At 44.7% G+C, this 27,996-nt stretch overlaps 1 protein-coding gene across 1 annotated transcript; it reads left to right on the forward strand.

The window, feature by feature from the left end:
- The first annotated feature begins 1,377 nt into the window (after positions 1–1,377).
- On the forward strand, positions 1,378–27,965 carry yes1 (YES proto-oncogene 1, Src family tyrosine kinase). Its single transcript, XM_048246727.1, has 12 exons — positions 1,378–2,002; positions 11,518–11,814; positions 15,675–15,774; positions 16,258–16,356; positions 18,442–18,545; positions 18,814–18,963; positions 19,957–20,112; positions 21,078–21,257; positions 22,058–22,134; positions 23,782–23,935; positions 24,638–24,769; positions 27,683–27,965. The coding sequence occupies exons 2-12, from the start codon at positions 11,526–11,528 to the stop codon at positions 27,889–27,891; spliced, it is 1,650 nt and encodes a 549-aa protein (XP_048102684.1). The 5' UTR covers positions 1,378–2,002; positions 11,518–11,525; the 3' UTR covers positions 27,892–27,965.
- The last annotated feature ends 31 nt before the right edge of the window (positions 27,966–27,996 follow it).

Here is a 27,996-nt window from a genome sequence, read left to right on the forward strand (position 1 = left end):
TGAGCTTTTAGACATATCGCATAGCCCACATGTGAATGTGTCTATGCATAAATATTTGTCTATGCATTTGTGTAGATTTAAAGGTCTTTCATTGTTTTCAAGAGGACTCTATGGAATGAATGTCGTGTGTGTGCATGTGCATATGCGTGTGTCTGTGTGTCTGGGTGTATGTGTGTGTGTGTGTATGTGTGTGTGTGTTTTTTATTTATGAAACCATATTCCATTTTCCATTTCATTGGTGTATTGTATTGATTAAATGTACAAATAGGCCTAGAGAAATAGGTATCCATGATATGTGTGCACATAGAACAGAATAGAAAGCCTTTTTTGTCATATTGTCATTGTGCAGAAAATAATCAAATTTGGACTGCTACCTCACAGGAATGGTGCTGTAAATTAATGAAAACAATAAAAAAGATTAAACAACGTTTGTTTTACTTGAACTATATCATACAATACATTTATCAGAAACCAAGTCTCCCAAAGCATCTTTGCTATGTTGATCAGCAATCTAGTCCACCACAATAATGAGCTCCTATTTATACTCAGCCAGAGCTTGCAAGATGTCTTATAATTATATATTTTTCCCAAGGTATAAAATGAATTAGCCTGTGTCATTATCTCAGGAAAATACAGTTTCATTATCTCGAGTCGAGATCAAGTCAAGATCTTGCGGGGAAAGAAGAGGTCTAAAATAAATGAAAACTGACATCTTATGGCTTCTGAATTAACAAAATAAATTTGGTAAAATATAACAGCTTCAACTCTCATTAAATCTATAGTTTTATGCATTGGCGTCTGATAGCAGTTGCCAAACATACTACAGTATCTGTTAGACAAACATTTTGAATGTGGGAAATCTGCAAACTTCTCTAAGTCTCTCCATATTCATGTCTTGACTCACGATGACTTCATGTTTTTTATTATCCATTAACTACAGAGATGTATCTACTTTTAACTATTATGGACTATTATACTATTAGACTATTATATCCCACATTCTTTGCAATTTCACAGATTGAGGAGCATTATTATATTGTTCCATTTTTTCACAGATAGGCCTACCTCCCCATCTTTACTTTTGAGTGACTGACTAGTTGGGAAATTAAAAAATGTGGAAATTCTCAATATAAGATCACCAAGTGTAAACACTCACAACATTATGTTCTAGAGTGACTTGCATTTTAAATTACAACTACTGTTACCTTGTTTGATTTCTCCTCAAGTCTTCTCCATTTGGCAATAGGCCATGACCTATCAAACTAGCCATAATTAGTTTATTAGTAAGACACATGGTAACAGTCAGGGTGTCATTTGCTATAGATGGCGCTATTATATCACATACAAGTGGCGTTAAGCGTTTCTCCACTTCACCGCTCGATTGAACCATATTCACCAGATGTCTCGTCGAAACAAAACGTGTAGGGGCATTTCAATATACGTTAGATATCCGTGTCTGACATTCTGTGCACAATAGCCCATTGCAACTTACCTCACTTTGCATGGGATATATCTAAACATAGGCATATCATGGCGGCCATATTGTGGGATGCGTAGGCTACTCTCGGTGAGGAGGAGGAGGCACGCCAACTGTGAAAGCTTTGGTATTCCTCGGCCACTTGGGTGTCTTTTGTCATGTAGCCTAGCCTTATTCCAATCTCTACCGGTTCCGGTTTAAAGGTTTTTGTTAGTCATTGCTGATATCCATTATTCTTTTCTGACCCATATACATATATTTTTGACGTGTTTTCCCAATGATTTGGTGATATAGGATATTCAGTTTGACAGAAGGAGTTTATAAGGCTACTTTAATGCAGCCTATTATTTACCATTTCTTGGCGGAGGCTAAGTTATATGAAAACGGGATGGGACCGACCGTGATTTCAAGTTTTGTATAGGTTAACAAAACCACTTGGACTACCCTGAATCCGTAACTGGAGTTCGGCTGTGTCGACAACGTATGTAGCCTAACCTCCAATAAAGGAAATTGTTTTTCCAAAAGGTAAGCCAACCTTATTCTATCGGATCCCAACACTCTTAAATCCGCACCGAAAGTCAAATGGTCAGGCCTTAGGTCCTGGTTTTTGGTGTTAGGCATGGGCTTCCGTAATTAGTCTGTAATTTTAAAAAGATGAGTGGAGGATCCTTATAATATATTAACTCAGTAATTAATAAATCAGTGACTTATTTGTTCATAGTTTAAGTAATAACCCTTTTTTGTTTCACCTAGGTTTTGTCTAACAGTCATGTTTGCTTTGGCGTTGGTTGTCATTTCATCAACGTTTTGAAACGTGGCTTCTCAGTTTAACTTATAGTTGTTGCTTTTAGATGCAGGCTACATGTTACCCAATTTTAATTAGTCTTGCTGTGGTTCAATGGTCTTCTCGCAGTGTTAAAAACTTATGTTCCAAAAGAAGAGATCCCTTCCACTCAGTCACTATGTAGCAAATTGGAGATGATTATCTTCGACGAATGTACTTTTCTGTAAAGGAAACAATGTGGACACGTGTGCCTTGTTAAATTGTAACACCGGTTTGCCACCTTTGTTTGGCGTGTTGTGTTGTTTGTTACAGTGTAGGTTAGTGCAAAAGACTTTGTGTAACAACTTGTGTTTATCAACAGCCAATCTCTACTGAAATGGTTTTATGTCTAGCCTACTGATTAATAGCCTTGGCTAAAACCTAAATAAGTTGTTTGATAAGGAGTTAGGTTGTAATAGTGTGCAAAACAATAATGTGTGTGCGTGCATGTGTGTTTGAATGAATGAATGACAGCACTAGACTGACCTAATCCTGCTCAGATTAATCCCATGAGAGTTCAATCTAGCCCTCCCAATAACATTGTCTCCCTCATGGTGCCCGGTGATGTTCCCAGTGTTCTGGACAGTTCTGCTGCGTCTTGATCTTCTGGACAGTTGTCCTACTCACATGAAACAATTTTATTGTCTAGTCCATGGCCATTTCATTGAGGCCAGTGACCAGTTCGTTTGAAATTACCAGTGTGCTCTTCATGATAGGGTAAATAAAGAAGATGTCTTTCAGGTGGCAGAACTACCTCGTTTTATACTTTTCAGTGCATGGAAATCTTCGACTTAAACCCAAGTCAAGACTCTCTTCTGTCGTCATCCCTGCTCTCTAGTTCTCTCAGCCTTTGACGAGCACAGCAGGTGGCTTTTGTGGTATGAATGGACTCGGAAGGAAGTTTGTGCCCCCTCCCTCCCTGCTCTGATTGGCAGTAGCAGCAGGATGCCATGGCGATTAGACTGCTCCGCAGTGATGTGACCGTGCCAGAGGAATTATGGAGTCACCCAGAATGTCCAGCGACCAGCTAGCCCCCTCATTCTGTGTTCAGCTATCAACAGCATTGCTTTCTCCTTAGCGAGGCATTTAGCTGTTTGAGTTAGTAGCTAAACCAGTCAACACAATGTAGGAATTTCAGTGTTTTGGAGATTGTTGGAGCTGTGTTCAGTTTGCATGGCTTTGTTGGCCCTTACCAGTGGAAACGGTCATTGGCACAGCAATTTGTGGACTTGGAGCTGTGGGATACTTCAGCTACTGTGGTCTATTTTTTCTTTCAACTGTTTTTATTTTTCATGGTGTACCTACATCTTGGAAAAAATCATGTTGGATATGTTGTCGTATGGTTGGATATGGTGTCATGTGGTTTTGTCATATGGTTTTGTCAGAATGATCAATCAGAAATATCTTCCTTGATGGCATCATATTGACTGGCACTGATCAGATTAAACAGAGTTGGTGCCCATCATGTCACAAGGTAGCCATTTCCATTCCTGACTCATGGGAGCAGCAAAAATAGCCTTGATCCAATTTACCAGTTTCATTTAAGATTATGGTCAGCCCCATCACAACATTTTAGCATGAAGGACCATATTAACTGGCATTTTTCACAGATAACACAGTGAAAAATAAAGGGTTGACGCTTGAACCCCTAAACACTTTGTGATGTATAGTGGTTGTAATGTTCCGCACTACTTACTCCAAGTTATACACAATCTGTACTGAGAGCTGTGCACTTCTTTTGAGTTAGTTGAGTGGCATTAGTAATGCACACATGTGACTGTGCCATCCTGCTTCGTGTCAACAAACTGTAGTCTGTGGTTAGGAGGTAGTCAGGCCTGCCTCTGTGTGTGTGTGTGTGTGTGTGTGTTCCCTCACTCTTCACCTCAGACTGCATGCACTCGTCAAGTCTCCACTCTCTACCCCACAGGATGGAGATGAACACTCTGTCCTGACTCGAGGAGTTGTTCAATAGTTACATCATGTCCTTAATTAGGCCCAGTTACCTCTGACTAGCTCTGGGAACTGTCATTAGCTTATCAGCTGAAAAGGCACTTTGACCCATTTTTAGCTTGGTTTGGATTTGCCTGTTGCAACACAGCAAATGAGGCACAAGGAAACGGGAAAGAAATCCCAGTGTAATAAGCATGGTGCAATTCTGTTTCATTTTCAGTAGCTGTATTTAGCGCAAGGCTTCACGACACCAACCGTGCTTCAGCGGCGAGTTCACAACACATGATTGGCACGATGACTGCACAACACAGCACATAATTGGCTCAATGTATACACATGTTGACGTTTTGGCAAGGAAGGGGTGGGATAAGTGTAGACAACGGCCATATTGGCGTTACAAACTAACCCCATGCATTTCTATGGATGATTTTTTGAGTGCTGTGTCTCCTCATTAGAAAGTCTCTGGCTACACTGACTTCTAAGAAGGGAATGGAGTCTCTGACTCCGCCCATGTGTGCGTTCAACGCTACGTATTGCATTATGCAACATTGTCTCGGGAAGGAACATGACCGCTCTCGTCAGTTTTTGGGTACCCCGTAGCACCAAATGGGTGCCCAGTATCTTGAAAATTGATGAAGATGGGAATTCCTATTGTGTTCTTCTAACACAGCGGGTCTGCATATACATCCTTTGCTCAGACACTCATTTCGTTGTCAAGCTGATTATAATCATTCAACATATCGGCAACCTTGTAATTTACCTCTACTTCCAGTTCTGGTGTCTGTGACTGTTGGTGTGTTTGGTGTCTCCCTGTGGTAGGTAGCATGATAAATAAAATGCTAAGTCTTGGCTTTAAAACAGTATTTAAGTGACTACAGCACAAATACTTTGCACTGCAAAATGCTTTTCTCACAGAGTATTTCAGACAAGTGTAATGTTTGACTTGTATGCCCGGACTTGTATGTGCATTTTATTGTCATCTATTAGCTAATCTCTCTCATAAGACGTTTCCCTGATCTTTTACCCTGTACAGTTATTCATTCACTGTTGTGCAAAGTCAAAGCAATTCACTTCTAATTTAAATGAGCACTGTGGAGAGCACTGTCTATATGGCTTTCAGTCACCCATCAGCTGGGAGAGCCCTTTGTGAGCTGCCTCAATGGGAGATCATGCATTTGTGAGGGATTTGCTCAGCCCTTCTTTATGTTGCAAGCCAAGGGCTCTGTCATGTATATGCAGTGGGCCATGTGGAGGGCTTTGCTGTTGGAACACTTGGTGCCCTGGTGACTTAGTTTCTTAGATCAGTTGTGCATTTAGAAATGACTCAGAATGTTGATTACAGATGTAACAGAATATGATTTCCACAGGCAGTTAAGGCACCACTGCTTATGCAGATATTCGATGTAAATCACTGTTTCTGGTTCAGTGTAGTGTCTGTGGGTGACGTTGTACCAGTCCTAATTTACCTGATTGATTAAACCATAACAGCTCAGAAACCGATATGCTTCTCTTGAACATTTCCATGCACTGAAAATTTATTTTTTTTCCATTCATAAAAAATCTGTGCCCTGTGCTTGGACTAGGTGCTCAAGCAGACCCTTGTCTGCGCACTCTCCCTCAGTTGTACTGTGCTTTGCGTTATTTGTAGAAAAAGAATGTGAGATGCAGCTGACTGAAATTTAGTACCCTATATGTGAGCCACGTGGAAAACTGCAGTGAAAAATCTTGCCCGTGAAATTGGCCTGAAATTCCTCTCTAACTTGAGCACATGGTGAGGTAAATCTAGGCCTCAGTATCTCTCTCAGGAGCTGCCTGACCTTGTGCAGTGCATCTGCTTGAGCACTACAGGCTCTGTGTGAAAAGCCTGGAGGAGGTGGACACAACATGACTGTCCTTGAAATCCTGATGCTTACAAACATACGAGCGAGCCCTATTTCTGTGTGGGAAACCTGGGCATTAGTTGTATCCTGATTACTGAAAATGTTCCTAGGCTAAGAAGCAGCAGTTCAGCTGCTTGGTACACTCTTGTCCTTGAGCATTCTTACAAGAGGCTCTGAGATGCATGTCAGCGGAGGAGAGAGTCATTAGCATGCCTGGGGAGGTTTTTTTTAAGGTTGTCAGTGGTCAGATTGTTGGATTTATTGCATTTCGTCCTTCTGTATAAGCCAAATCCCAAAATAAGCCATGGACATCCCTGCAAGGCAGTTGCTGTTGTGTCGTGAGCTGGACAGAGGGAGAGAACGAGAAAGAGGGAGCAGGACCCATGGGTAGGTTAAATGTAGCATCCATGCCTTGTCAGATGCCTCCGGCTCTGTGGTTTGGGCCAGACGGTCACGACACTCCCTCCCTCTTGTACTACTCACCCTCTCAGAGGATTTTTGTTTTTGCCGTTTTTGGCTAGGAGAATGGGAGCCCCATCCCCACCCCATTTTGTCACCTGAAAGAGTTCTCAACATGCAAAATCAAGTGAGCGATATGCACTCTGAACGAACCCTTTAGATTTTTAGCCTCAGCCATCCCGTTCATGGTGACTGCGGCTCGTTAACGCACCTGTGCACTCGCCTCCGCTCGGCAGCACCACACCAGGCTGTCCTGACTGCGGATTAGGTAGTCTGACAGCGAGGATTACCTGCCCTCCGCACTTGGGACAAGGGATTTGCAACTGCGATCCCACCCCTCGTGCACACTCCCCAGTCTCCAGATCCAGTTATTGTGGTAGGGGGCACCATACCCTGGCCAGTATTAGCTGACTCCCTAAGCAGATAAGCCAAGAGCATTGTACAGGATCCGGATCATCAGAGAAGTGGTTTATTTTTCAAGGATGTGTACAGGGGTCACTGAGGGGTTAAGGGTGTCCTCCTTGGGGGAGTCGGAAGTCACAATATTGAGTATGGTCTTCAGTGAGGACACCAGTGAGTGGATGTTAATCTGCAGGATGCCCATTTAATTACTGCAAGGATGCTGCTAATATCCACCCTGTGGATAGTTTAATAAGGCCCACGTGTGCAGCAAGAGAGCAGACCCTGCTATCCTCAGTGTGTGTGTGTGTGGTTGCTTGTAATGCAGACAGTGTGCGGTTCATTGTAGCTGTAAAAATGGGGCCCATCCGTCCGTGTCACTGATGTGTGTACTCACTGTTAATGCTCTCTTTGCTCTGCAGGGACAGAGCGGCTTTTGTGTGCCAAATATCTGCACAACAGCATACACACACACACACACACACACACACACAACCATTCAACCTCTAATACATATACATACACACACATACACACACGCATTTAATCCTAATCTACCCCCCCCTTCTCTTCGGCTCTCTCCCCTCTCGCCACATTCTCTCACTTAATTTCTCTTTCTCCCTCTCTTTCACAGATGGCGCAAAGTAAATCGTCTTTCTGCATACATTAGGCTGTGCTTGTGTGTGTGTGTATGCTGTGCTTGACAAATCCTCTGTTTCCCTCTGAGATGCTTCCCTCTCATCAGCAAAAAAAGACACCTTTAAGTCTTGCCTTAAACCAATATTAAAAGCTGTGTCATACAAGTGCTTTCATTGAATTGAATATATCTCAAGTTGAATGTATCGGCAGGAAGGCTTAAAGCTTGACTCAACATATTGCAATTTCCTGGAACATATTTAAATTGTTACACTTGTCATGTACTTGAAGAATGAATCACATATTAACACCGCCTGCACAACTTGTTTGAACAGCCTAGCTCTATCACTCATGATTACAAAGCATGGTGTGCTTCAATTGCACAATAAAATCTAACACAATCTTTAACAGCTATGAAGGTATTACATGAGTTGTGTCCAGTAAGGGCACTGCTGTGCCATCGTGCCCAGTCAGAGAGAATGCCTCTGGGTAAGGGCTTGAGCTCAGCAGGGGTGCCAGGGGCACAGATTTAGCTGTTGACATGGTAAGTCAATCCTGACCGGGACTGACCAGCGACGGTCAGGGATTGCCAGGGTCCGGGGTAGTTCTGGCGAGGCATGTTATGTTGGCTCCCCACCTCTGCTCTTAGCCATGCTTCACTGGAACTGTGTGAGACCTCCTTATCTCTAGATGTACACAATTATATTGGCTCAATATCATCTGATGTGTTTTTACATCTGTAACTTGTTACAAGTTAGCACATTTTTTCCTTTACTTCTCATGAGTGAATGTCTACATTTGTTAAAAGATTAGTGTCCTAACAATATCAAAATTGCTGAATACCAATACTACAGCAGTCCTAAACAAGTAATAGAATAGGCCTAGACAGAAAAAAGAACAAATGCGGCTTTTATTAAAACCTGATTAAAGCCAGCGGTAAAGCCCCTAATTAAATGCGGCATCGTAACAATTTTAATTTCATAGTATCACAATACTTTTTTTGGCATCACTGCATTGTGTGACACTGTAAAGGTAGGGCTGTGTTAAGAAACTGGCTACACTAAAAAAAAAATGGTGTGCTCTTACTCGCTGCCTAACAATTAATGCCCTTTTCTACACTCTTCTAACTCTCACTCTAATGCTTTCTATCTCAACTCTTCCTCTTGTCTCATCTCTCTCTCTCTTCTCTCTCTCTCTCTCTCTCTCTCCCTCTTCCTCTCACCTTTACTCTTTCCACCTTTCTTTCACACTCTCATTCTTTCCCCCTCTCTTTCCTTCCTCCCTGTCCTTTGTCCTCTCCTGCGTCCCGTCCTGCTCAGTGTCAGGGCCGGGTCGGACAGCGTTCTTCTCTACGTGTTCTGGGCCACAGGGGAGGCCTCAGATCCAGGTCATCACCAACAGCACAGGCCGGCTCTTGCTCTAAATACAGAGAGAGCGTCAGGGACAGAAAGAGAGAAAGACGGAGCATGGTGCAGCGTCCACTCTGCCATTGTGTCCTCTCCCTCTTCTCATGCCTGCGGTCCATCTCTCCTCACCAGATCCACTCCTTTCTCTTCTTAGCCACAGGGGCTGCTTATTTGCACCGGGTGGCTGACTGGTAGTGGATGATGCTGCTCTTGTTGTGCTTGTGGTTGCTGTTGTTGTTTTTGTTGTAGCCGAGTGGAGTAGTCTTTCTTGTCTTATTAAGATAGGAATGTTTGTTGGTCCCAATGCAGGGAAACTAAAGTGTCAGCAGTAGTGATTACATGGAATAAAACCACTTGTTTTCACTCCCTGTCTCATATCACACCACACATGCTTGATATTTGATATAATCACCAATGCAAACACACACAAATGCTCTTTCTACCTCTTGCTCTCTCTCTCTCGGTCTCTATCTGTCTCTCCCTCTCTCTGTCTCTATCTGTCTCTCCCTCACACAGACGCGCGCACACACACACACCGAGTGCCTCATCACTCATGCTGAATGTCCAACAACTGAACTGAAATACCCCTCGGTCTCTGACAGGGCCACCTGTTTTTTTTTTTTGAGGCTCTGTATTCCACCACACATGTGCTGAACACAGCAGACAGACTCCGAAAACACATGCATGCACTCACATACAGCAGCTCTGTCTGCTGACGGGGTTTGGCACAAACCTAAGTAAAATGGATTGGGGCTGGACCCTTGAAGCTTATGCTGTCATCTCCACCGACCGGCCTGTTAGAATGACAGTGCCATATCAAATTCAACACGAGCAGGACAAACATCCTTCTCCTAACACTGATGTGTCTGGGGTTCAGGTTTCACCGAAGAACATATGTTTCAATGGGGCGTGTGTGTGCATGTGTGGGTGTGTGTTTTGACAGGATCTCTGGACTTCAGAACATATGCTGGATTATTGTGGTTGTGTAAACAATTGCCTCCCCTGTTTCCTAGAGGTATTCCAGAAAGCTAAATGCAAAGCGTAACACTTAACAACTTGTTGTCCATGGAGACGTGCATGGTGTATGACATTTACTTGTCACATCTCAAAGATGGTCTTTCTCTCCATCCCAAACCCATTTGGACAATCTGGTAGTTGTGTAGTCAGAATGTTCAATAAATGGTTTTCGTACATGCAAATCTAGACAGCAACTTCACAAGAGTTAACTCTTTGAGGACAGTATTTAACAGTTTAGCATTTGCATGAATTGCTGAATTTTTGTCTTTCCGATTATATTTTGGAAAATATATGTTCATTTTGAATTTGATTCCAGAAACACGTCTCAAAGAAGTTGGGAAAGGGAGCATGTTTACCTGCACCTCCTAATTTAACAGTATTATGTAAATGCTTAGGAAGTGAGAAGCCCGAGCGCCGCTGTAGGAGGCAGCTCACTGCGTCGGGATTAGTGTGTGCTTCACCTCACTGTGTGTACACTGTGTGCTGAGTGTGTTTCACTAATTCACGGATTGGGATTAATGCAGAGACCAAATTTCCCTCACGGGATCAAAAGAGTGTCTATACTTATACAAAAGAGAAAAAGTGTACACTGATGTCCAACAGGCTTTGAGCTGTTTTCTTTACCATCTGGTACGTGTGACAAGAGATGCTATCTTATCAGCATGATGTGTACACAAAACCTGCCATATTAAAAAGGGAGTGTGCACATTGTGTCCATCTAAAGTTATTTACAGATGAAAGAAACAAATGGAAAATGGAAAAAAGAAAGGAAACATATACTTGCCCACATCACTAAAAATAATTCTGTGGAAATGCATGGATTCCAGTTGCTGCTACTAAATCCATGCATTTCCACTGAATTATTTTTGGAATCTGATCCCTTATCATACCTGTTCATTCTTACTTGTCGCCGACTTATCGTGACTAAATTCAAGATGGCTGCAAACGCTAAACTTCGAAGATACTGTCTGCATAAATCGCCTTGTAAGTAAACTACCAGTGCTTTTCAAAGTTCTCAATGTCTCGTTTTAAATGTCAGGGCCCACGGAAGTCTACCAATGAAGTGTGGAGATACATTGAGCCCTCGTAAAATGGTGTAAAACAGTGATTTATTTGCATGGCTAGCCCGATGCCGGGCACCACCATTTGAAAAAAAGCTGTTGGTAGCATCGGCTAACTAAGCCAGATTTTGGAGTGCAGGGGACAAGCCGAGATGGGCTATGAGACATACGTTCACACTTGGTATCATGTTTCAACACACTTTAGGTCAATATCACACCGGAATTCTCCTTTAAGTTCCATCAAAAACTTTGCAACATTTTGCCCCTGTTTAACTCAACCCAGGTGTGTTTTACTATAGTCACAGCTGGTGACAAGTCTGAAGCCCCTGCTGCTGGTGTTTTTCAGTGCTTTAGTTCAGTTTCCATTTAGTGGTCTTCTCCCTAATGGTCTTCCCTTTCTCTCACTCAGGCTTGACTATGGGTTGTGTCAAGAGCAAAGAGGACAAGGGCCCTGGGACAAAGTACCGGCCCGCTGACTCCAACTCCACCACTTTGAGCCCACACATGGGCCACTATGGTCCAGACCCCACCCAGATGGGCCAGTCGCCGGCCCTCAAGGGCCCTGTCAACAGCTACAACAGTCACCCCAGTGTCCTCACCCCCTTTGGAGGTTCCTCCAACTCCAACGTCATCACTCCATTCGGTGGGGCGTCGTCCTCCTTCTCCACGGTTGCTGTGAGCAATCCCTTTCCAGGTGTTGTCACAGGTGAGTGGTGTGTTGGGCATCTCCATGTGGAGGCATTGCTGTGTATTAGTGTAGAAGTTCACCCTTCTTAGCCACATACACACTTAACACATACACAGAAGTAAAAATATTTTTCATTTTTCTTGATGTAGCCAAATGGTCTGTGTTTGGGGTTCTGGGCTGCAGATCACTCAAGGCCATATGGAAAGCCTTGAGAACTGCAAGGAACTGCAAGGCCATATAGAAAGCCTTGAGAACTACAAGGCCATATGGAAAGCCTTGAGAACTGGATGAAAACAACACAAACTTCAATTTTCAGACTGCAATTTCATAAAATGCAGGCCAAAATAAATTTTGGTATGTACATATTTTCTGAAGCTGTGAAGTCTGTTTTGGATTCTGAAGGGAAAGCTGGTTTAACAGTTGACAATGAGTGTGTCCAATAGATATACTAGAATGCCAGACTGCAGGTGGTATTGTGAGTGCTGTGTTGTATTTGGCTGTTTACTGATAACGGCTCCCCAAGCCACTTGAGTCATTATGTACCAGGGGTGGAAATTAAAGGCACAGTCAGGGATTTTTCAAGAAGTCATGTTTGTTTGTGTTTATTTTTATGTTTACATTCATTAGCAGATGCTTTTGTGCAAATAAAGGTACATTATATTTTAACCAAGGACCCAACAAAGCATACCAGAGAGGTAGCTCACCCCTACCTTCAGTATTCCCAGTCAGTTATTCAATGTAGGTTTTTGTTTTTTCGTTTGGGGGACAGGCAGAGTTTTTTTTACACAGTGTGTTCACGGAATGGGCAGTTAGCAGTCCTGAGGAGACGATTGCTGAATGTGACAATAAATGTTATGGGCTTGAAATTGCGTATAATTAACACAAAGTAATTCATTATTTTGTATCTGAAATACAGCCTACTAGCCACTTTTAGGTTTTGCCAGCATTTCGCTGGCATGTGCCAATTTCCATCCCTGTTATGTACGCCATGGATGTATGTTTACTTACACTGATGTCTTTTATCCATCATGCCAAGGTAGCTGACTTTTTTGCATGCGTGTTATATTATGGATCCTTAGTGTGAGTATGAGAGGAGGATGCAAGACACCTCAGGCCTCATAGTTGGGTCACTATTGTGGTTCCTTAGGGCTGAGCTACACCAGGCGCGTAACTGAAGCGTTCCGTTCGTGTTGTGTCTGCCGCAACAATTAGCTTCAATTATAATCAATGGAAGTAGCTACACCAGACGTGACAGTGGGGCGTACGTTCGAAAAAAATAGACCATTCATCTAAAATGGATTTTACGCGTTGCGAACGGAACGCTTCAGTTACACTAAGGTATGAGCTACACCAGGCGCGTGAGTATGAGAGGAGGATGCAAGACACCTCAGGCCTCATAGTTGGGTCACTATTGTGGTTCCTGGAAGCCTCTGTTGTTAGCCTGACGAGCCAGACCCACATTAAAATGTAGGGTCTGGGCACTCACCGTTCGCAGTGCTCAGTCCGAGGGGCGGGATAATCGGTTGTCTTTCAAATTCCCTCTGCACGCAATAGGACACCGTTGAGTCCCATGCGGTTTCCCACCAGCGGAGCTAGTTGGCTAGTTCAAACTTTTGCCATCTTAAAACAAGCTTAACTCGTGTCACACTGTTGGCCAACCGCAACATCCATCTTCTTTGTTTTCAAGTAGCAGGGAATTCAAGCCAAACCATTGCAACTCTGCCATCAATCATTATGTTAAGCCCGCCTAACGACTCTATACACGATTTGATTGGCCTGATAGAAGTTTAATTTTTCGAGCTCACAAGCCAACAGAGAGTTGCTAGACTAGCCCTAGAAGCAAATGTAATTTGCTGCCGCTAGGGTGCGTCTAGATTTCTAGGCTACTCTGTCATATAGCACTGTTACTGTATGTCTTTTCATTATGGAAAGCTATTGTTTGGAAATTGTAGGGAAAGCTATTGTTTGTACCCTGTGTTGTGTTCCTATTGGGCATACTGTTCCTTGTGTGGGGCTCACAAGGTGACCAAGAGTTAAATCACAGTCTGTTCCCGTAGCCTTCTTTGGGTTTGTGTTCCCCTGAACTGGGGTTGTATCCAATGCTTCTCTAGTCTGGGGTTGTATCCAATGCTTCTCTAGTCTGGGGTTGTACTCCCGACTGAGTTGTCCTGCTGCCACCCCGAATCCTAATCCTTAGTAACTTGTGACACGCCATGGTGTTGTGAGAACTAGGCCTGTCCCGGTAAGAATAGTCTTTTGTGGCATAAGAATGATGTTGGCACATACTACATACGTTTCGCTGTAGAGAGAAACGATTGTCACTTCGTAATTGTAATTTGCAATTCCAAGGTGCTGATTTTACCTGTAAAATGAGGTTGGCAGTACTACGGCTTCTGGTATCAAATCTAATTATCCTAAGTTTAAGTTTCTTATGAAATCTATTATTATGTCTTATTTCCATTTTCATTTATGTTGATATTGTACAGCACTTTGTAACTTTGTTTTGAAAAGTGCTATATAAATAAAGTAGCAGTAAATTATTAGGGAATAATTATTATTATTATTATTATTATTATTATTATTATTATTATTATTATTATTCTTCCTGGAAGTGGAGTAGAAGTCAGTGAGTGCATGTAATATGCCTCCAGTTCTGGGATAAAGGTTATAACCGCCACAGGCTGCGGCCCCCCATCTCACGGATAATCTAGTCCCGCAGGGCTGGTTAGGTCTAATCCCAGCCATTCAATCTCCCCCTGCAGAGGAAAGCATAGCACAGCACATCATAGCTTTTCCCAGCAGATTAACACTACAGCGCCCAGCGTGCATCTCCACGGACTGTCCTGGCATGTTGCTGCAGTCCAGCTCGTAGAGACGACATGTTCAAGCCCACAGCAAAGTTACAGAGATGAACACAACTCAACACCACACTTCCCAGCACAGCACCACATAAATACTGTAAGATCAAGTCATCATCACACACGTCACAGAGTTCCCCCTCTCTGAATACACAGGGTCATTGATGCATAGCATAGTACCTGAGCCGTCCAGTGCACTCTTCTTTCCCATTTATACCCACTGGAGTGCAGTTAGTATAAGTATAAACACTCTTTTGATCCCGTGAGGGAAATTTGGTCTCTGCATTTATCCCAATCTGTGAGTTAATGAAACACACTCAGCACACAGTGAACACACAGTGAGGTGAAGCACACACTAATCCCGGCGCAGTGAGCTGCCTGCATCAACAGTGGTGCTCGGGGAGCAGTGAGGGGTTAGGTGCCTTGCTCAAGGGCGCTTCAGCCGTGCCTACTGGTCGGGGTTCAAAACGGCAACCCTCCGGTTACAAGACCAATGTGCTAACCAGTAGGCCACGACTGCCCCAGTTAGCCAGGTGAGTTGCACCGCACCTGTCTGGGCATCACTTGGACAGTGTTTGTTTGGCCTTCATGTGAATTGGAATGATCAGCAAATCTACTGAAGAGGTTTCAAAGCCAATTCAGTTCTTTGTAAAAATTAAGCTCAAAGCAGCAGTGCTGATTCGAGGAGAAAACGGCAATGATCAAGGGTCCCCTTGGCAGGGTTTGTGGATATCTGGCCTTACGTGGGTTTTGCGGCTCATATCAGGAAAGTTTATCACCAAAATTGTTACAAGTTGTATAATAGAGTACACTGGGGATGTGAGGTAGACACATACTGAGTAAACATCCTGAAGATTCTGATCACTGAATCAACAGTAGCTGAGGCTTTATATGGAGCTCTTTTTTTTTTTGGTTCTTTTTGATAAACAAGCTCTCGTAGTCATGATGCTGTTTGTATGTCTGACATGACAAGATGTAATTACGCTTTTTTAATTACGCAGTTTTGATGATTTTCTGTAGGTGGTGTGACATTCTTTGTGGCCTTATACGACTATGAAGCCAGGACGTCAGATGACCTTTCATTTAAGAAGGGCGACCGCTTTCAGATCATCAACAACACGTAAGTCTGGACGCCATTTCACACGCACACCCTCTGCCCCCAGCAGACCTATTGTTTAGACCAGCACGCAGATTGCACAACTCCATGTGTTTGGGAGATGATCTAGCAGCCGGAATGGGATGGGCCTGGACTGTAATGCTTGTTTTTAATCCGTCGTTGTGTTTCGGGCCTGATGTGGATGAAATCTGTCTGGGTTAATGCCTTTTGCTTTAATGGGCCATCTGGTCACGGGGCAACCTAGTTTGGAATAAACAGAGTACACAAATTGTCTGAAATAAACAAATTGTCAGCTGAATTGTGTGACACGTTTGTAATCTGTGTGCTTTGTTTATTTCTTCGGAGCGTAGTCTTTGTTCTTGCTGACCCATCTTATAATACCGAAATGGTTTAGTGTATTACTAACATGAATGCTTTTAAGTGACCTGTGAGTGTGACACTCACTCTCTCTCACTCTCTCTCTCTCTCCCCCTTTCTTCTGAACAGAGAGGGCGACTGGTGGGAGGCGCGTTCTATCAACACGGGGAAGAAGGGCTACATTCCCAGCAATTACGTGGCTCCAGCCGATTCCATCCAGGCGGAAGAGTAAGCACCCTGACACTCCTGCTCTACACCCCCCCCATATCCCCCCGACCAATCGGCTGGCCTCCCTGCCTGCTCCTAGCAGTAATTATGTGAGCATGATGTGGGCGGTCACACGAATAGAGGGCCGGGTGACGGTGGCAGCAGTGACAAGCAGGCCGAAAAACCAACGCATGACTGGAATACAAAAGGGTTTTTTTCTGTGGCTCTGAGATTACACCGGGCATTCCATTAGCACTCTGCCCCACCCTGATGCCCCCATGCCCCGCCTGCGCTCCCACTTCCCGGGTGCGCTGTCCCACTGCCACACAGAGCTCCGTCTCTCTCTTCCCATCTCTACGTCTCACACACCCTTTCTCTCATTCTAACCCCCTCTGTCCTCTCTCCTGTGGTCTGATTTCTGTCTGTTATTCTCCAGATAACTCTGGCTCTCTCCTCTGCTTGTTACCTTTGCTGCGGCTCACTTGGCCTGCGCTGTTCTTTCTTGTTGGGGTTCCCTCTCAACCTGGATAACTTGAACAAACCTTGACGTCTCTGGAATGTGGAAAACATTTTGGGAAAATATATTTTACCCAACCACATCACAAGCCCTTTATTAAGCAACTTTGTAGAATATTTGTCTCATATTAAGATTTCTGATCTACTACCAAATGTGTGTATTTTACAGTTTCAATAGTTTCTGTCCATTCATCACAGGGCCCTGTTATCAGATTAATTATGTAGCACTCATAACAGAAAAAATCAGGCAATTTTGCACAATGTTGTGACATGTAATCTTATTGCATAATCACATCACTCTATTAAATAGACCTTGGACTTAAACAATTTTTTTTATTTTTGAAATATATTTCAGATAAATCAAAATGCATTTCATTATTTGACATTACAGCCAACAGTTAGGCTACCAATTATTAGATTTAAATAATGTTAGCGTCGTGATGGATAGGAATCTAGCCCCAAAACAGAAACATGAGCAGACACATTTGTTTCTTGATACTGGCCAGGTTTAATGCTACTGTTGCAATCAGGAAAACGTAGCCTGAAGCTAAGCGCAAATCAAAGAACACAGGACATTCAGAAGGAGGATTTGTCATTTTGTAGCATAACGTATCTGTGAAAATAACACCGTAAAAAAACTGTTCTACATGTTAGTTTGGTATGCCAGACTTAACTGATGCATAAAGCTTCAAACCTGAAAATTTCCCAAGAGTTTTCCAAAAGACATTGACCTTTGAAAGTACAAGGTAAAGGTAGGCTATTCTAATGTCAGTCAGAGAAGCAGAGTTTTCTTTTTCGGTCACATTAGCATCATATCAGTTGTTATATTGGAGCATTGCTCAGTGAGGGGGATTTTGTGTTGTGTCTCAGATAGTTTTGTTGCTTGCTACTGCTTCCTGGAAATGATCGTTTGTATCATCTGCCAAGTGTCTCACTTTAAATGGAAAAGAGAAGAATGGAAAGATTGGAAAGAAGGGGATTTGATAACTGAGAGTATATCAGACCTTAAACGCAGGTATGAGAACAAATGATAGAAAATGAAAAACTTTTCTTGCAGCCTAGGAAAAAGGTCAAAAATCTAAATGAAAAAACAAGAACTGTTTTAGTTCACAATAATACAGTAAGCAGTATAATTTGATTGCCCCCTTCTCTCTCTCTCATTCTCTTTTACTCTCTTCACACCTGTCTCTGTCTTCCTCCATCATTATCTCCCTCCCTCCCTCCGTTTCCTCCTCGTGAGCAGTGCCATCGTGACTCATGAGCACAGGGGAAATCAGTCCACACTCCTTATGTGTGATAACAGTGAGTTTTACAAGCCTTCCCCACTTGGCCCTGGCATAAGCCACGGTCCCACTCGTTGAGACATCTACACACACACACACACACACACACACACACACACACACACACACACACACACACACACACACACACACACACACACAGCCGTCAGACCTCTGGTTAGTTAGCCAGACTGCCACCTCTCAAGACTCTTAAGCCGTGAGTCGGTGCAGTTAGCTGTCACTAGAGGCGTATGGCTGAGGCTGAAGCTGGTGCTGACCCTTTGGCCTGCTTCTGATGCCTCCACAGATGGTACTTTGGGAAGATGGGCCGCAAGGACGCCGAGAGACTGCTCCTAGTCCCTGGGAACCAGCGAGGCACTTTCCTGGCGCGAGAGAGCGAGACGACGAAAGGTGAGAGAGTTACACCTGCTGCCCATTTTCACACCACTGATGCATCACCTCAGATATATGTGCGGACACACACACACACATGCGCATACACACACATTCAGTACATGTTGCACTGTCTACAGTGTATTTACCTGTTATATGTTAGTGTATTGATATGTTATATCTTTAAATAAAATTGGTATCCTAAATATATTTTGTATTTTTCCGTGAGTGGATATTTTGCTAAAGTTGTGTGTTTTTATGAGACCTTCTCCGTTCTCGCCCTTAGGAGCGTTCTCGCTGTCCATACGGGACTGGGACGAGGTGAAGGGGGACAATGTGAAACACTACAAGATCCGCAAGCTGGACAACGGAGGCTACTACATCACTACCAGAGCCCAGTTTGACACACTACAGAAACTCGTGAAGCATTATACTGGTACAGCACACCACACACTCTAGGCTTTTACATACTGCAGTTACAGACAGTCATATTGGCCTGACGTTCAGTACCTATTAGGAGGATTTCACAGGGAAATGCTTTGTTGTCGCCACACACACACACACACACACACACGGTGGAGGCAGACCCCAGCCTTTCCAGTGAGGGGTGACTCATCTCTCGGAGTGGCAGGAACAGGTGCCCCACATCTGCCGAGAGGCGAGTCGAATGAAGAATGCCACAGCAGGCATCCGACGAGCCGTTTGAACTCCTCTTAATGGGGCTCAGCGAAGTCCGACTCTGCCTCGGAGCTTTCATGTGGGAATGAGGGCTGAGCCCAAAGCACGCCACCTAATCAGCGGCCCCACATGTGCTCAGCTCCATCCGACACGGTGCTCTGTCCAGAGAGGCTTTTCATGGGAGGGCTTTCATGGCCTAGAGCTACATGTCATTTCTTGTCATCATTTCAGACACCTTGACTCCTCTCCGGAGGGCTTTATTTTTCTCCAGCCATGCGTTAATGCCTGCTGTTTGCATATCTTGTGTAACTGAAATCACACCCATCCCCCCACAGAACTAGCTCCTGTTATTATCCCAGCGCTAGCTGCATAGGAATGACCAGTGGGACAGCCGGCTCTCTGACATACACGCCTACAAACATTGTAATTAACAAAATTATAGTCTTGGATTGTGTGAGGCCCAAGGCTAGTGATGGGGAAGTCAATTGGCTAAATTTGTTTGTTTGTGATTTATGCAGATCTTTTTCAGCCTCTCTTTCCCCAGCATGCTTGCCAAGTCAAACAATTCATTTGGAACTGAAATGATCATTTAGATCTCATTTACTTAAGTGCCACTATTACTCAACATTTTTCTCTCTCTTTCTCCCTCACTCCTGCAATTGCTCTCTCCCTTCTTTTCTCTCTCTCTCTCTCTCTCTCCCTCTCCTCTCCTCTCCCTCTCTTTCTCTTTCTCTTTCTTCCCTTCGGTCAGAGCATGCCGATGGCCTGTGCCACAGGCTGACAACTGTATGCCCGACAGTGAAGCCCCAGACCCAGGGCCTGGCCAAGGACGCCTGGGAGATCCCGCGGGAGTCCTTGCGGCTGGAGGTCAAGCTGGGACAGGGCTGCTTCGGAGAGGTGTGGATGGGTAAGAGCCCCCGGCGCACGCACGCACACACACACACTAGCATCAAAAGATTCTCCTTAGCACGCCAAGCAGTGCTCCAAGAAATGTGGACAGACACACACACATGCCACGTACATGGGCAAACTCATCAGCACCAACAGCTCCTCCATAGCACGCAAATTAGCCAAGCTGCGCTGCTAGCAACACACACACACATGCTAACACACACACACATGCTAACACACACACACACATGCTAGCACAAACACACACACACACATGCCACATGCATGGGCAAACTCATCAGCACCAACAGCTCCTCCTTAGCACGCAAATTAGCCAAGCTGCGCTGCTAGCAACACACACACACATGCTAACACAAACACACACATACACATGGTCCAATCCAGGTGACAGCTTAGCTTCCACTTATAAACAAACAACCAAACACAGTCTCCCCAGGCAGCTTGTGCTTGTGCGTGGTGGCACACTTCTCATGTCACTCTGCCTGGCTTCCCCCGGCGGGTAATTGCAGGTTCAGATACTGGCGCTCGGGGCTCGCTGCTAGCTAATGTGGCACGCCGAGCGCCCTGCCCCCTTTCATCACGCTCTTCAAAGAGCCTGGAGCTGCACGCCCCGACCTGCCAGCACCTACATGTACACTTACGCAAGGCCAGCACTCCACTCCTCCAGGAGGGTTTTGGTGGACCTGATGGACAAATGTGTGCTTTTATGTTGCCTTTGTTTATTGTCTGTGTTTGTTTATTTTGTATTTTTACATTGCTTCTTAAATTTTTTTACATGGTGATTCACACAGTCTACTTAGAAATATTGTATTAGTATTCAAGCACTGCTCTCTCTACTCACTATTGAACCGGTCCCATCCTGTATCCCATGCCATGTGATCAGTCTCTCTGCACCTCACCCTGTACAGTACATCTGCATCTTAACCTGATGGGAATCCTGTAATCACTAAATCTGTGCAGGCACCTGGAACGGCACAACCAAGGTGGCCATTAAGACCCTGAAGCCGGGCACCATGTCCCCAGAAGCCTTCCTGCAGGAGGCCCAGATCATGAAGAAGCTGCGGCACGACAAGCTGGTGCCCCTCTACGCCGTGGTGTCCGAGGAGCCCATCTACATCGTCACCGAGTACATGGGCAAAGGTGCGCCGCACATCCCCTGGGCATAGCACACGACACCCAACAGACACGACACCCAACAGACACGCGAGGGGCCCGCACGCGACCCTTCCCTTCCCCCCCTTCCTTCCCCGTCTTGGCCTTTCCAACCAGTCATGGTTTGATTAGCACCTGCCTTTGACAAATGATTGGTTACATTTTCTAATGTCGCTATTTAGAAGGCCAAGTTTATGCTTTTGCAGATCATGCAATTTTTGGGATGTTTGTGATAGTTAACGTTTCTGCAATAAACATAGATACTAGAGTAGCATGAATCTGTCTTTCTCAGGTCAGTTTCACCACAGATCTAAGTGTTAGGGGAATTCACTAGAGAAAATCAAGTATGTTTTAAGCCAAAAATGCACAACACACATATTTGTCTTTTGTATGGTATCACTTTACCATTTGCAAGTGCCATTTGTAACAGTACTTAAACACGTGGAAATTATTGTCTTTTGTGAGCGACCATTTGCTGCCATTTGTAGCAGATAGGGGTTAAGTTTACAGTCCCATGCTTGTCCTTTAAGGCTCCTGGGAACTATGCCTCGGTGGGAAATAAGCTCTGTCTGCTGTAATGTCAGCAGTCACATTCCTCTCAACACACATGGTAGTCTCTCCCTAGCGCCAAAACCAAACTTGCACGCATGGGTTGGAAAAACAATTCAAATGGGCCCATGTGGGGGAAAACTCCATATGCCTCCCCCCCATCTGAGCTGATCGTGAAAAGGATGTCCATATTATTGTGAGTCTTTGTTTCTAATGGTGTGTGATTATGTGTTGTGCAGGGAGTCTGCTGGACTTCTTGAAGGAGGGAGAGGGCAAATATCTAAAGCTGCCTCAGCTGGTGGACTTGGCCGCACAGGTAGGACAGCAACAGCAAGCCTTGAGGCTAATGTTTGTGTCTGTGTGGGTGGGTATGACTGTGTGTGTGCGTGCGTGTGTGTGTGTGTGTGTGCCTGCGCCATGTCCCATGTGATCGTTAGAAGTGTCTGCATCATTGCATGTGACATTTCTTTAGTAGAGCAAGGTGAGATTGAACTTCACAAGATTCTTTTTGTTGGCTTCTCCTCCTTGTCTCTCCTCATTTCTTAAAAAAAAAAAAAAAATCCAAAGTGGTGCATCTTGGGCTTTTACCTTTCCCTCCTTTCATCTCTCAGCCTGTCCCCTTCCCTCTCTCTCTCTGCTCCTCCCACTAGTCCTCTCCCTCCTTCTCTCACACACATTTCCTGCCCCCTCCCCTGAGCACTCTCCACAGCGCTCTTGTCCTCCTTTCTGTGTGTAATGCTTTGGAGCACTTAACTGGCTCTCCTTCAAGGCCACTTCCCCTTAATGTGTCGAACTGCTTCTGTGAGGTGCTCTCTAAGCAGTCCTCTCCTGCCCCCCCCCCCCCTTCCACCGTGCATCTTCCACACTGAGCCCCCGTCATCTAACTGAGCTGAGCGCCAACTCGGCTCTCAGTCCTCCTTGTACAAATTTAGTCAACAGTTTGAAGCCTCCCTAAACCCCCCCCCCACCACCACCACCACCACCACACACTACCACCACCATTTGCGTAATCTTTCTGCCGGAAAGATGCATAATTAAGTGCTTAGCTAAAAACGTGTCACCGTCACAGTTCCGTTCTGTTGTGGTGTTTTTTTTCTTCCTCTTTGGCTCCTCACCAGCCACTCATTGAGAATTGGTGGCAGTGCAGTGCAGTCCAGTGCTATGCAGTGTTATGCAGTGTGTCTGGGGCTTGGCAGGGAGTGCCGTGTCTGAGTGGCCCTGTCCCTGAGGTTTATCCCACGGCCGAGTGTTTAACCACCTGCTCAGGCTAATTGTCAGCACTCTTTAAGCCATTAATGGAATGAAATGGAGCAGGCATAGATGAAGGCGTGAGGGGATGGGGATGGGGGCAGGCCAGGCCACTGCTCCCAAATTGCCTGCAGATTTTGCTGTGTACTCTCAAAAATGCACTACAAACAACGGCTCTCTGCTCATGTTCACAAGCTACATATGCTCCATATGGATTACTTTTAATAAGAGTTACACAAAGAACCACTGGGCTGGCTGGCCAGTCTTTAAGGATATTTTTTCATAGAGACAATTGAAGCACACTCTATCTGATTTGTGGAGACTAAACAGGTGTAAGTCAGGTTGATGTAAAGAGTGTGCTCACTAGCTGAACCAACAACTGCATGGCTTCTTTTAGCATGGATAGTATTTCCTAGAGAAGTGATTGTTCCTCTTGAGAATTGAATTATACTCCTCACCACTTACAAATTACATTTTGCTTTCATTACAAAGTTGTACTGACATTTATTTATGTTGTCTGATATTAATGTCATCAGTATATTGCATAAATGTCATCTGTAATTGCCCAGTAAACTGATACTCATTGAATAACCCAGAGGATATCGATAGTAGATCCTGGCAATACCATTTTAAGACTGGGCAGAGGGTTTAGCTTGCCTCCACTAATGAAGGCTGGCAGGCTGAGGTCCTAACGACTGGCCTCCTTCTGTTGCAGATTGCAGACGGCATGGCTTTCATCGAGAGGATGAACTACATCCACAGAGACCTGCGGGCAGCTAATATCCTCGTCGGGGACAACCTCGTGTGCAAGATCGCTGACTTTGGCCTGGCCAGACTGATCGAAGACAATGAATACACCGCCAGACAAGGTTACCTCCATGCTCATGCTGTCATGTTCGGACACACACACACACACACGCACACACTGACACACACACACTCACTCTCATTCCCCGTGGAGCAAACTTCACAAAAACACATGGGCTAAACCACTATATTGTTGAATAAGAGTTGTTTGATGCTAGTATTGCAGTCCGTTGCCATGTTAAGTGTGTTTGTAGGGAGAGTCTTGGCTCACTTCTTCTCCCACTCTTTCTATTTAGCGTTGAATTCTGCTGACACCTGCTGGAGATTTGATGTATTACATTTTGAAAAGAACAAGTAGTATTTATGTGGCTACTGTTCTCTGCATTTTCTGTTTCTGTCAATATATTTCAAATCATTTTTAAAATTCTTGCAAAATATAGTGCTCGAGTTAGTAGTGTTTGTATTGTTGTTGTTTGGGTACACAAACAGAACAAGGGTAGCCAGGCTTTCTCATAGCCTGGCTACCCAAAAGGCTTTCTCATAGCCTTTTATAACCTGATGCAATTATGTTTTGCTTCATTTTTGCTTTATTTTATTTTTATATGTCCAAAATATAAAATGTAACAACCAAAAAATACTATCCTGAAGATATCGTTGCTACCATATCTTAGTGTAGCTGTTGAGCTCTCTGATCCTTCTGTATTAATGGACGTTGCGGCCAGTGAACACTAAGAAATCACACCCTAATCTCTCGCCTCTCACAGGAGCCAAATTCCCCATTAAGTGGACGGCCCCTGAGGCCGCCCTGTACGGTCGCTTCACCATCAAGTCAGACGTCTGGTCCTTTGGCATCCTGCTGACGGAGCTGGTGACCAAGGGCAGAGTGCCATACCCAGGTGAGTGGCTTCTGGGTAGCGTAGTCCTGTCAGATGGTCAGCTTGATGAGACAGCTGGCCTTTCTACATGTAGGTCATGAAATAACATGTTTAATGACATTCAATGACAAGTATGCAATTAATCTCTGTTAGGAGTCAACACCTGTCAACAGGACGTAAAATTCATAGCATGGCTGATGGGTTTAAATCAGACCACTCTGCCTTCCCAAACTGCCTATTAAAACAGGGGTGGCTAACCAGTCCAGCATGACGAGACAAAAAAAATTCCACACCTCTTAAAAGAGCCACACAACAAAAAAGATGCCCACACTAGGCCTACAACAGCAAAAGTGACTGATAGGCCTACGCCTAATGAGATCTCGGTTACAATTTATAGCTCTTCTCTTTTCCATTTAGAGTGAGACACTTGGCAGATGCTACAAATGATCATTTTCAGGAACGAGTAGCAGCAAAAATACCTGAGACGCATCACAAATTCCCCCTCACTGACTGACTTATTAGCAAGAGTGATGCTCCAATATAACAACTGATGTGATGCCAATGTGACCGTGTTCAGGTAATTTTCTAAATGAAAATGAAGAAAAAGAAAACCAATCTGCTTCTCTGACTGACATTTAAATAGCCGACCTTTAACCTTTACCTTGTACTTGTGAAGGTCAGTGTCTTTTGGAAAACTCTTGGGAAATTTTCAGGTTTGAAGCTTTATGCATCATTTAAGTCTGGCATACCAAGTAACCAAACTAACGTGTAGAGCAGATTTTTTTTATGGTGTTATTATATACAGACACGCTACAAAAATGACCAATCCTCCTTCTGAATGTCCTGTGTTCTTTGATTTGCGCTTAGCTTAGTATGCTTCTGCTCATGTTTCTTTTGGGACTAGATTCCTATTCATCACATGATGGTAACATTATTTTAATCTAATAATTGGTAGCCTAACTATTGGCTGTATTGTCAAATAATGAAATGCATTTTGATTTATCTGAAACATATTTCAAAAATAAAAACACTCTTAAGCCCAAGGAGAAGTGAGAACATATTTGAGCAGTGGCGAGCCGCACAAGAGAAGAGCTGCATGCTGCTCGCGAGCTGCAGGTTCACCACCTCTGTATTAAAGCTGCAGTTGGCAAGATTTTTTTCATCATATTTACTGAAACTGACACTGCTCTGACAGAACAACATAAATCAGCCTGTTTTAGAAAAAAACCTGCACTTCTACCTCCATCTAAAGCCTGTTGTTTGTTTTGCAAAAATCCACAGCTCCCTGTTATTCTGGTCCAATCAGAGCAGGGCTGTGTGAGATCTGGTGTAGTCTGGTGGGCATTGGAGCACAAATTCGATGAGCGGGTGCTCTGTGGTAGTGGGGAAGGGGCATGCGAGTTGTAAACATTAAACATCCCCTCATTAAAGTCCCCTCAATCTGTCAAACTTGCCAACTGCAGCTTTAAAACATCTACAGAGCTAACACATCTTGACATTCATGGTACAATGCTGATGGCAAAATCTCCAATCTTCCCCCATTTCGAGCTTTTTCTCTAGACCTTATACTTCTCTCTCCCCATTCTTCACTTCTTTCTTATGCTCCCCCTCCCCCTCCTCATTTTCTCTCTCTCTCCCTCTCTAGGTCTCTCTCTCGCCACCTTCTATCTGTTGCTCCCCTGCTGTGTGTCCCCCCCCCCCCCCTTCTTCTTGTCTGTGGGGCCCCCTGCTGGCCTATTGTGGCGGTGCTCAGAGTGTCGTTAAACCATGGGGCACTCCTACAATGGCACACTCTGAACGGGACCATCTGGCTGGCAGAGGCCGGTGGGCACCGGCTTGTTTACTGCCATCTGTGGCCGCCATGCCGCCGTCCTTAGAGAGGTGCCAGAGCGCCAGAGGCACCCCAGACCTGTGCCGTAGATGATGTTTGCCTCCTACCGAGCCCACTTGGCTTTAGTTATTACCAACGCTCTTCCTCGAGCCAGTTAAATTTCACACCTGTGTGTGTGGGCAGTTTGGGCAAAGAGAGGCCGACTCGGGGCCCAGCGGGTGGACACACTGGCCCCGTGGACATGTAATGAACAGACACACATGGTCTTAAACACCTCTCCTTGTGTCACCTCAGTCTCTCTCTCTCTGTCTCTCTCTCTCTCTCTCTCTCTCTCTCTCTCTCTCTCTCTCTCTCTCCAATTTAATTCATGTAAGCTTTATTAGCATGACAAATATCTTTGCATTGCCAAAGTCGAACATTTAAACCACAGAAAATCTGCTTGAAGTACAAAATGGCACATTCAGATGCATCCAACATAAATGGCACATTCATATGCATCCAAGATCTCTCTTTTCCTCCTCTTGTCCCTCGTGTAGTTTCTTTCTTAAATCTCTCTACTTACTTCTGTCTCCCTCCCACTCATTTCCTCTCCTGCGCGCCCTTTGGGGATGGTCTCTCATGGCACTGTAAGCTGGGAAGATGCGAAGAGCGGATGTTGTGGATGACTAAAGCAGAATGTCTTTTCTTGGGAAGGGCTTGGTGCACACTCTGCTGGAGGTTGGGCTTTGGTTGTGGCTAAAGCGAGCTGGTCATTAATGTGTCCTCTCTGGGGCCAGCAGTCTGTCACTGAGGCGCCACTATTAGGCTCCGCTATGTTTGATAGTCTGTAAAGGGTAGCACTTGGCTCCATTTTCACTCCTGCAGGTTCTAATTAAATTCAACTGACTAAAGCCAAATCAAACCCAAACTTGAAATAACTGTTTATCCCTGACTCAATTCAAGGTAGGCATAGTAACAAGACTGAGCAGATAAGACATTACAGGACAGGCAGCATGTAAGCAGTACATGATGGACAGTTGTGACCAAAAGAACTTCCAGATGAAATGCCACTGTGAGCTTGCTGTGCTGTAATCTAAGGGAGTGTCTGTGTGTGTGTGCCGTAGGCATGGTAAACCGGGAGGTGCTGGAGCAGGTGGAGCGAGGCTACCGGATGCCCTGCCCGCAGGGCTGCCCCGAGTCCCTGCACGAGATGATGCGGAACTGCTGGAAGAAGGATGCGGACGAGCGGCCCACCTTCGACTACCTCCAGTCCTTCCTGGAGGACTACTTCACGGCCACCGAGCCGCAGTACCAGCCCGGGGACAACCTGTAAGAGCGCCCAGCGCAGGGGTCACCACCACCACCCCAAACATGGAGGAGAGGGAGCGGCTTGGTGCAGTGATGCCAGCCCCCTTGTTCATAGAGACAAGTAGCGTGA

Source organism: Alosa alosa, chromosome 1 (genome assembly GCF_017589495.1).
Source record: "Alosa alosa isolate M-15738 ecotype Scorff River chromosome 1, AALO_Geno_1.1, whole genome shotgun sequence".
Lineage (NCBI taxonomy): Eukaryota > Metazoa > Chordata > Actinopteri > Clupeiformes > Clupeidae > Alosa > Alosa alosa.